At 37.9% G+C, this 10,822-nt stretch overlaps 1 protein-coding gene across 1 annotated transcript; it reads left to right on the top strand.

Moving 5' to 3' along the window:
- The first annotated feature begins 1,586 nt into the window (after positions 1–1,586).
- Positions 1,587–10,310, top strand: LOC132167087 (uncharacterized). Its single transcript, XM_059577983.1, has 6 exons — positions 1,587–1,727; positions 1,826–1,865; positions 2,377–2,457; positions 4,513–4,699; positions 8,912–9,179; positions 9,780–10,310. Exons 1-6 carry the CDS (start codon positions 1,671–1,673, stop codon positions 9,984–9,986), a joined length of 840 nt encoding a protein of 279 aa, XP_059433966.1. The 5' UTR covers positions 1,587–1,670; the 3' UTR covers positions 9,987–10,310.
- Positions 10,311–10,822: the final 512 nt, after the last annotated feature.

Raw genomic sequence — 10,822 nt, 5'->3', positions numbered from 1 at the left:
TTCAGGTGTTCCTAGTGACCCAAAGCTCAATTAACCTTCTAATTAAGCTGTCTTGAGCCTAATTGATTATTTGGGTCACCACAAGCTTCTATCAAGTATCCAGGTTGATTTTTTTAAGAGAGAAATTCTACTTAATCTTCGTAAAACCCCTACTAACTTAAGCATCAGCACTATCCCAAGTCAAAATTTTCCCTAAAGGTGTCGTCCACACAAAAATCGCCACTCTCAATAACTTTTCTAAGGAAGAGGAAAACTTACCAAAGTGGATAACACATGATAGTAAGACTTCACTTCAAACAATTTCCTTTTAGAAGGATACTACCAATTTTATCCCCACTTCTTTTCGCACTCAACCAAAATCAAGATGCTCAAGCCATAAAGAAACCATATACAGTGGCTGTGTTACACAAGACATTGTGGCCTTCCCCTTCTTATAACCCCCCTCCCCCACTTCTTCCAGTCCTTGGTGTGATCAGGACTCTATTCAGGTCTCAAGTACAACATCTAGGGACTTTATGAGCTCAGCTAGCTAGCATACACTAAAGATATCGTATTAGATACAAATCATTAATACCCTTGTTCGCTCTAAGTACATGTTTGGGATTATGTTATGAAGTAGAGCTTTTAAAGTAAAAAAAGAGCTTTTTTTTAGAAAAAGATTCAATTTTAAACTTTTTCCGAAAGCGTGTTTTAGCCATTTTTAGAGTAAAAGGTGTAAAAAAAAAAAAAAAAAAAAACTTTCGAAATTTTTTACTAAACATGCCAGCTTTTTGTTTAGCACAACTATCTTGGTATTAAAAGTACTTTTTACCCTCCCTCACGCAATCACGAAAAGGCTCTAAGTTATGCATCATAAACAAACTAAAATCAAGAAACTATTTTATAATAAAAATCTCATAACCAAACGTTCAATTAAAAGGTCAAAATTCTTATTTTCAATGAACCCTAATGAACTTAGCAAACCCATTAGCCTTTCTTAAGCTAACCACAGCCTCAATAAACACTTGGGGGTACTACATACATAGCCAACTCGTTTTTCGCCTCCTATAGACCTATTATACACTCACAAGTCACAACACAGAGTAGAGCTTTCTTTTTGGCAAAAGAAGCTCAAGTCTTTTCCATAAACTCTTCCTAATCTTTCAATACTTAACACAAATACAATAAAGTATTTGCTAACTGACTCACATACATTGCTCCCAAAATAACACATGCACACACCCTATTTAACTTCTTAACAACAAGAGGAAAACTAAGCTTATTTGGATGCTAATTATTTTCTTTGTTTTTTTTTTTTTTTTTTGGAAATCATGTTTGGAAGTCAAATGGGCTCACTCGATTTTTTTCAACCCAATATCCAACCCGACTCAAAAAATCCCAATCCGATTAAAGCATGACATTCTCCAAATAACCCAAACTATTATTTCTTGATGGGGTATATGGGGAAGTTGCCAAATCACATGGTCCGAGAAGCCCAGGTGAGCCCAAATGACGTTGTGTTGGGGCAGTTCATCTCAGCCCATGTCTGTATCAATCACTTGACACTGACGTCACGTCTCTCCCATCACGACCAAATGTGAAAAAAACACACTCGCACGCGTATACGTACACACAGGGGAAGAGGGAGAGGGAGAGGGAGAGGGAGAGGAGGCAGACAAGGGAGAGAAAAGATGATGTCAGGCAAGTACACAAGCATAGACAACCAGAAGGTCTCAGGATCTGTAGCCGTGAGTAATTTTGAGCTCTTTCTTGATCCTCAATTGGCTAAGTGCTATGTGTATGTAGCATTTCAGATCTCAATTTTTCCTTTCTTTTCATCTTGCAGTCTGTGCCAGATCCAGGCCACCTCACCGTCAACTTCGCCGGTATTTTTTTTTTCTTTTTCTCGCCAATTCCTTTTCCCTTGTTTGGTTCCCGAGAAAATGCCCAAGAAGGAAAAAAAAAATCTTGTATTTAATCTCATGTGTGATTATTCTTTTGCGTTAGTCCATTGTTCGTTTAGTTCGGCGAACTGATTGTTTACCAGGTGGTAATTATTTGTGGATCTAGGGTTTGCAATACTGTTTGGTTTTGGTTCCTGAGTTTTTCTCTGCAACCAAACATAGCCTGTTGATTAAGGCAAGGAAAGAAAAAGAAGGATTGGATTTCTTTAATTTCAGCTCCTCTCTCTCTTTTTCTTTTCGGAAGCAACATTTTGTTTCTGAAACTCAAATATGTAGAAAAGAAGAAGAGAAATGGGATCACAGTGTTGAGTCTTGGAGTCTTAGGTATTTCATTTTAAAAAATGCATCAAGATTGTACTATTTTTTCATTATTTGTTACTATTTGCTTTTCCTCATTGTTTTCAAATAACAGTTCATGAATCTATTATTGTAGATTCCACTCTTCAGACGTTTCCTCCACCCGAAGCGCAAGGGAAGATCTCAGGTGTTTCTCGCCCTCCTCGAGATGCCGACGGTAAATGCAATTTGAATCTGCTTTGTTTGAATTAACTTATTTTATTTTAGTTATGGATATGGGAATGTTAATTTTGTTAATCGTTTTTTTTATAGCCAGAAATTGCATTAGACATTTGTCATCCAATGCATATGAGTTGTCAATCACATGCCTATGGTATCCAATTATGAATTGCCTTTCTTAGTATAATTTTGTTCAAATATAATTGAATGGGATTTAGATGCTTGTGCCAATGGTTTTTGAACCAAATGGCACCTTCTCCTGCATAAATAAGGGGTTGCATTTGCGTTCATGATCTCATTGCTGTAAAGGTGCTTGAGTTGTAATTATTTGTGAAGAAAATGAAGAAGCTAGAAGCACAAACATGAACAGAACACAAACATAGAACTAGGACATGGCAGACATCCACGGTGGGGGGGACTCTGTCAATCATTTCTTGATTCATAATCTATGTAAACTCTCTGTTATTCATCACTTACAAAATGAAGACATGATAAACCACAAATACAAAGCAAACTTCACTTAAATAACCATTAGTTAAGTGGCTTATTGATGTTAGGAGTGTGTTCTGACCATGTTTAAGGATGGTTGCTATGTTCAGCTCATTTTCAAAATTTCATCTTTATTTTAGGGTGTGTCTGCATAGTTTTCGACTAGGGTCATACATGGGACATGGTACCTTTATGAAGTGGGCAACGCTTCAATGGAAAAAGGTTTAGATGGTTGGGTTTCACCTTGTAGAACCTATTGCTAATTGTTCTTTATAGTAGCAACTGCTTTTTAGAAGCATTTAGATGTTCTGTTTCTTTGTTTAGGAATATAATTACAATCATTGAGCTGGATCTGTGTGGGAATGGGAAGAAAACTCTTACATGCAATTAAAATGCTTCATGTTAGCCAACAATAGGTTGAAATGGAAAGAATAATTTTTCAATGTTCTAGCTCAAAAAGCACCTTCTCACCCTGTAAGAATGGGAAGGAGGGTGAAGCTATGGGTCCAAAACCACTGAGGGCATGGCTAACCTACCAATAAGAAAAATAGGGACACTAAATCCGGAGAAACAGAGGGCCGGTTGTTGAAAAACCATTCTATGATGTCCTTATAATATAGGATGTCAGTGGGAATTCTAGGGTTCATGAAATTAAGGTTAGAGTTTAAATAGATTTTTTTGCTAGGAAGGTTATAGCATATTGCCGTAAGGTATGACATATTTAGAAGAAATAAAGTCTATTCAGATCTGATTATGCTTATTGAAATTGTGAATGAAATTGAAGGATGAGGAAAAGTGAGAAATAACCACTAGCGTCATGCCAAGGTCTTGCTCCTAGAAAAGAATCATTGGGTTTTCAGGGATTTTTTCTTTTGTGGGCAACACCCTATTGAAATCCAATCTGGAGCTCAAAGTAACATATCTGGACCATACATTACTAACTAAATAGGCCATCAATAAATACAGAGAAGTCCCTAATTAGCCAGACATGCAGCATTGTGCTTGCTATAGTTTTGTGAAGCAGTAATGCTACTGTATCATTATTATTAAATGTATTAAAATTTAATTTAATTTCCACATTGGGCATTCCTCACCATCTTTCCCCAGTATTGGAACTTAAGTCTGACTGGATATGATTAAGATCAATCCATAATGTGTATTGGAATAACAAATCTCTCATAGCAGTAGTGAGATTGTTGTCAACAAGCTGATTAAAAAAACAGGGTAGAAGTTGTGATTTTTTGCTTTTAATGTAACAAACCAATGAAGAAATAACCTTAAATGGTGTAGGTGTACAGAATAATCTCTTGCAATTAATCCTGGAAAACTATGACTGTGATGACAGTGACGGCCTTGTTTCCTTTCATAATTCTTCCATGCATAATTTACATGCATCTTCTACTTCAGTGCGAAGTTAATAATACTTTTGTGTAAGAGGTGTTAAAATGGTTGATTATATCTTCTCATAGACTTTACAAATTTAATTCAATTTATGAAATCGAAACAACTTGTAAATATTGCATTTGTTGTCATAGTGGCTAATAACTTGATTCAACTGGTGCAGATACATTTTCAAAACCTGTATCTGGTTCTGATGAACCCCAGCAGAGTGGTTGGTTTCGGACATTCACGGTTGCTGCTTACAAGCCATACTTTGATGTTGACACTTCAGATGTTTTAGAGAGGATTAAAGATTCACTCTTTCCATTTAGGGGAACTTTTAATGAAAAAACTGCTAGCAATCCAGATTTGTAAGTAGATTTTTCTGTAACTTATTTGATGCTAATGAATTATCTGTGAAAAACAATCTGAGTTGGAATCTAATGCTTAATTTCTTGGTGAAGATGTGGGGTATTGTTAAAATAATTATTAATTCCATGAAACAATGAATATATAGAGGATCTTGTTCTATAATTTTGTGAATTCGTTAAATGTTTAAGTTATATTGGAGTTATTAGGGGCTTCTTTACACATTGATGGGTATATATACAATGCTGCAAGATTATGATATGGGATTTTCCAAATATATGTGATTCTTGCACATACTTTTTATGGGTAGAATTTTTCTTGGGGCCAGCCCGCCAGCTAAGCCGAAGTATTACCCGATCCATGTGGAGGGGGTGTTTTTCACTGGTCCAAGATTTACCTGAAACGGGTGGGTACACGAAGTGCCCTACCTTAGAGGGGTTACTCGTCATAAAAAACAAAAAACAAAAAACAAAAAAATTATGGGTAGAATTGGGATTGATTTTAAGTTCTATTTAGTGATCTGGTCAAGAATTTATAATCCGATGAAATGAGATGGTTTGGAGGTTAAAAATATGATTCAGTTTAATTGAGCTCTTTTTGGAAAATGGTTGTGGTTATATGCCAAGGAGAGAGAGGCTTTTTGGTGATAGATACTAAATACGGTTGTCTAAAGGGAGGTTGGTGTTCTAAGGAGGTAATGAGGCCATTTAGAGTGGGCGCATGGAAATTTATAAGAAGGGGGTGGGAAATGTATTCAAAATTTGTTAGATATGAGGTGGGCAATGGGTCAAAGGTTAGCTTTTGGCATGATGTGTGGTGTGGGAATCGACCATTGAAGCCCCTCTTTGGTTCTCTTTTGAGTGGAGTGGGTGGCAGTATGGCGGTAATAAAAGACCAGGCTTCAATTGAGGTAACCAAAAAAGGTTGTATGCGGAGGCTCTGCGAGGGTTGGGGCGAGCTTCAGTATTTGAAACAGTGTGTAGGGGCAGTGTTGGTACTTCAGGTGTCAGCGGAGGGAGAAAGCTTGGGGCAGCATTGCAGTTTTCCAGAATTCACGCTGACCATCAGATCAGAAGGTACTAGACATTTTGGGTGAAAACTTGGACTTTTACAATCTCAGGAACATGTTGCTCCTAAAAATTTTACCCATCTAGCCTAACAGTTTCTTTAGATTAGGTGGTTCTGAAAGTTAAGAGTTTCTATCATGTTGTGGGGCTATCTTGTGAGGGGTTTGAGGATGATGCCTTTGTTCTCGGCCATTGAGGCAATTTGACACCAAAATGGTCTGGCTAGCTCTCCTAGCTCTCTTTTTAAGTCAGTGAACAGAGGGCATTGTGTACTTAACAGATTAGTTTGCTCCAATTATGATATTCAGGGAGGTCTTTCTAGCAGAGGCAAAGGCAAAGGGAGGGAGGGGAGGGCAGGAATCTTTTTCAAGGTTGGAAAGTTGACATTGTCTGTTAATAAGAAACTAAACTGGAGATTGTCTCTAGGGCTGTTGTGCACAGTTTATAGGGCTCTCAACATGTGGATTGGTGTTATTTGGGTTTGAGAGGAGCATTTGAAAGGATTTTGTTAATGTGGGATAGGAGGGTCGTGGAAAAGATTTGAGTGTGTGGGCATTTTCTGTTCCTTGCTCATTTAGAAGTGTAGACGATAATTTTGATTGGGTTTCTGCGGCAGTTTATGGTTGTAATGTAAACAATGACAGAAGAATGTTTTGGGATGAATTGGCTAGGTTGATTAGTTGGTGGGACTTACAATGGTGTATTGATCTGTTGAGGAGATGTAGTTTTGGGGAGAAATTGTGCGATTGGATTGCTCATTGTGGCTACACGAAGTGGCCAACGAGATTAAATATGATAGCATGTGGGGAGGGTGGTGCTCCAATGAGATTGTTGGGCCCTTTGGGGTTGGGGTGTGGAAAAACATTAGAAGGGGGTGGAGAGTCTTCTCTAGATTTGTCATATTTGAGGTAGGAGCTGGTCTAAGATTAAGTTTTAGCACAATTTGCAGTGTGGGGGTCAGACCTTAAAGACAATTTTTTCAGAATTGTTTAATATTGCTCTTTGTAAGGAGGCTTTGGTGGTTGATCATGTGCTGTTTTCCAACAACATTCTATAGTGGAATATTACCTTTACAAGATTAGTGCATGATTGGGAGGTGAAGTTGGTCACTTTGTTCTTTATTCGCTTGTACTCTCTCAAGTTGAGATGAGGTGGCGAAGATAAAATCTGTTGGATCCCTTCCAAAATTAGGATGTTCGAGATTAGATATTCTTATCATGCTCTCCCCACGGGTGCGCTAGTTCTCTATTTCCTTGGAAAAGTATTTGGAGAGTTAGAGCTCCTTTGAGAGTGGCGTTCTGTGCAGATTGAGGCATTGGGGAAGATTTCAACTTTAGATAATCTGAGAAAGAGGCATGTAATAGTAATGGATTAGTGTTGCATGTGCAAGTAGAGTGGGGAGACCATAGATCATCTTTTGCTTCACTGCGAAGTGGCTAGAGAGTTGTGGGTATCAATTTTTCATCATTTTAGTGTAGAGTGGGTCATGGCCCAAAGGGTAGTAGAGTTGTTGGCTAGCTGGAAATGTCAATTTGAAAGTATGGAGGATGGCTCTTTTGTGGTACATTTGGAGAGAGTGTATTGTGCCAAATTTTGAAGATTGTGGAAGTTTGGCGTCAAAGTTAAAGGCTATCATGTTCAAAACTCTTTATGTTTGGACGGTGGCTTATAATAGTTCTCGCTCTCGCTCTTGGACGGAGACTTCTCAAACGGGGGTTTCTTAATCCTAGTTCGTCAATGAAAGGTACTCCGTCCCCATCGACTGAGTCGCCGGTCAAGTCGTCGTCAACTATGGTGGTTGCTGAAAAGGGGTGGGATTCCAGTTTGAATGGGTTGACCCAATCCCAGAATTGACCGGTAGGCTTTGGTCCGTCCTGGGAAATCATCGTTAGGGATCAAGGAAGCGAGCTTTGGGATGGTGTGGACGGTGATTCCCCCATACCTCTTAATGTTTACCCTCCTACGGGAATTAGCTTGGCTGAGGCAATTGTTGAGTGGGACGACGGGGCAGATGGCATGTTTTCTGACCCTCCATATTGGATATATAGTGATGAAGATGAGGAGCCGACTTTGGCGTTGCTGAAGGCCATTGACAAGGACCTTCAGTGGGAAATTAAGGTTGCTCGGCCCAAGTCTAAAGGCAAAAGGAAGTTGTTCAATTTGAAGAGCTCCGTTAATTATGGCGATGCACACACCTCCAATCGGCGAAGGAAAAGGCAAGGCCTGTGAGCGGTAGCGCTGGGCTCCCTTTTGGGTTTCGGGTGGGAGGATTTCTGGTTTAGTCCTTGTGGGGTTGCGGGTTTATGTGGGTTAGGTTGGCAGTTGCGGCATTCTTGTTGGTGTTGGGTTCCACGGGTTCTTCTCTTTGTTCTTTCTTTTTTTTTTGTTTTATTGTTCTTTTTGCTTTTTATATACTTCCTGTATGCGTAGGGTGCCTACGCTTTCTATAAAGCTTTCTTGATTTTACCTACCAAAAAAAAAAAATTGCTAGAATTTCTAGCCTTGTACACTTCTAATTCTCCCTAATTGGGGTTCTCTCTTGTATATTTCTTATGCAGTTGGGACCCCTTTGTGCTTTCTAATAAGATTGAATTACTAAAAAAAAAAAATTCCATATTTTTGCTCTATTACATTTTTAGTTTTGATTTCCATGTATGCTATCAGTTTTATATATCAAAAATTAACACAAGATACTTTATTCATAGACAGCTAGTTGTGGACTTTTGTTGGATATCGTACATTAGTTGATCTAGTTCCTTTGGTTCGGAGATTTAAGATTTTTTACATTCTGATATAAACTTTTGATGAGAGCAGACCCCTCTTTCTTACCTCAATTATGTAAGTTTTGGAAAATCATGTATTTGTCTTGCTTAGTTTATCCTTAACACGTCCATATGTTCCCTTTTACCTAATAGTTGTCAAATTCAACTTCTTTTGCAATTTGCTCTATGATTTATGGTATTGGTGCCTTGGTGGTAATGGGTGTGTTTTCACTTAAAAAGTGGATTGGAAGTTGCATGTTGTTATTGGTATTAGACGTGATCTTTAAGAGTTGAGATTAACTTTTGTGAATGGCTTAAATTAAGAGCTAGTTTCTTATGATCAAGAGGCTCCTGTTTTGTAATTTTAAGTTCAATTGCCGTGCAGGTATGGACCATTTTGGATATGCACTACCCTAATATTTGTAGCAGCTTCTATTGGCACTTTTGTGACCTACGTAGCACACAAGCTGAAGAAAAAAGAATGGGAGTATGACATAAATTTGGTGACTTGGTCTGCTGGATTGTTCTATGGCTTTGTCACTATTGTACCTCTTGGATTATATGTAATCCTCAAATACTTTTCAGCTCCATCTGGCCTTGTTCAGCTGTTTTGTCTCTACGGCTACTCCTTATTTGTCTTTATTCCAGCTCTGGTAAGTTCCTGGTTTTCATGTTTTGTCCTTTGAACCGTGAACTATGACTATGAATTACTTCTTACAAGAAAAACCCCAAGTTTAAAGAGGGACCTTTTTCCACAAAGCCATTGGAAGAGATCTCAAGATTGGCACTGAACTTAATAAATGTACATTGACAAGGGGGAAAACAAAAGCCAGAAATTTTTCTAGAGAGCATTTTCGTGATGCTAAACTAATCAGGAAAAAAAAAACTCTGCAAAATTGTCTTGTAAAATTATTAGTAAAATAAATTCTATTTTTATTTTATTTTGTATAAGGTGGTTATTAAATCTCTGACATCTAAAAGTCACTATAGCAACTCCCTAGTCATGCCACTCCAGTGATCCCCACAGGAAATGGGTTTTGTATGACAGGTTTGAGCAATAAATGAGATTAATTATTTATGGACTTAGAACTTTAGGATGGTATAGTGTTCAGGGGAATCCTTACAAATTTCTTGACAAGTTTTGCCAATAACATCCATGTACCATATTGATGTTGTCTTTAAGTAATATGTTGTTGTATATATTCAGGTAAATAATTGGTAGGATGATGAAAATCCTTACTTTTTTGTTATAGTGCCTCTCTGTTGTGCCGGTGGAAATCTTCAGATGGGTGGTTGCAGGTGTAGCTGGGCTCATGTCGGCAACATTTGTGGCACTTAACCTCCGAGCCCACATTAAGTCAGCCGGTGAAAGGTGGTTCTTCATTGTGGCTGTCATCTTTCTATTGCAGCTGGCTCTGTCCGTCGTACTAAAGCTCTACCTCTTCACTGTAACAGTATAAGAGTAAATAAATAAAACTGGTTTATACCAATTGTCCTTTTAGCTTTCTATTCTGAGCAGAAATATGATTCCCGGATCAAAACCTTATCCCTATTCAATGTATTCATTCATTTGCGGCAACAAAAATTGGAGTGACGATTCTTCTTTTACAATTGTGATCCATTTTCGCCCGAACTGGATTGAAAGGTAAGAAATGAAGGGCTAAGAGTAGGTTAGTGGGGGGAGCAACCCTTTTTAGGTATATATGTGTTATTGAATATGATTCTAAGCTCTACAATTTTGCATTTCTTATATCATTTTGTTGATAAATGGGTTGGCTCTTTTACTGTTTGTTAATTTATAGATTATGTGATAGTGTTGATTTAACTACTTTTTTGGCTGCTGGAATCTGATTTTCGGCCATTTTGGTTTCTTCAAGTGATAGTGGATGAAGCTATAATCAATCATTTTGTAGTTCGAGATCGTTACTGGCTGTTCAAAGTCATGTGCCCCCTGGGATTGCTCTCATACCTTGTATGTTTTGCCCCGATTCTTTTTAGCTCCTCGATTTCTTTTTTATTTATTTTTATTTTATTTTATTGACATGTTTTGTGTTTTTTGACTTTTGTAATTAAAGACTTCAGTCTTGCTTTTGTTTATTTTGCTAAAAAAAATTCCACGCATTCTCTCTCTCTCTCTCGCTCTCTCTCTCAATCGACAGCCACCCACACCAAACCAAAAAATTCTAAGAAAAGGGCCTCCGTTTCTCATCTTCTATGATGATCACTAATCAGCGTAAACCAAACATTACAGAGCTGAAGAGAAAAGAAGTGCGAACAGCCCAATTCATATAATCCA

This window comes from Corylus avellana, chromosome ca1 (assembly GCF_901000735.1).
Source record: "Corylus avellana chromosome ca1, CavTom2PMs-1.0".
NCBI classification, from domain to species: domain Eukaryota; kingdom Viridiplantae; phylum Streptophyta; class Magnoliopsida; order Fagales; family Betulaceae; genus Corylus; species Corylus avellana.
This window is presented reverse-complemented; position numbering and strand designations above follow the sequence as displayed.

Excerpts from the sequence above, each read along its gene's own strand:
- LOC132167087 (XM_059577983.1), top strand. The coding sequence starts at position 1,671 with ATGATGTCAGGCAAGTACACAAGCATAGACAACCAGAAGGTCTCAGGA. Across the intron at positions 1,866-2,376 it reads CCTCACCGTCAACTTCGCCG|ATTCCACTCTTCAGACGTTT; the intron begins GTATTTTTTTTT and ends CTATTATTGTAG. Across the intron at positions 9,180-9,779 it reads TTGTCTTTATTCCAGCTCTG|TGCCTCTCTGTTGTGCCGGT; the intron begins GTAAGTTCCTGG and ends TTTTTGTTATAG.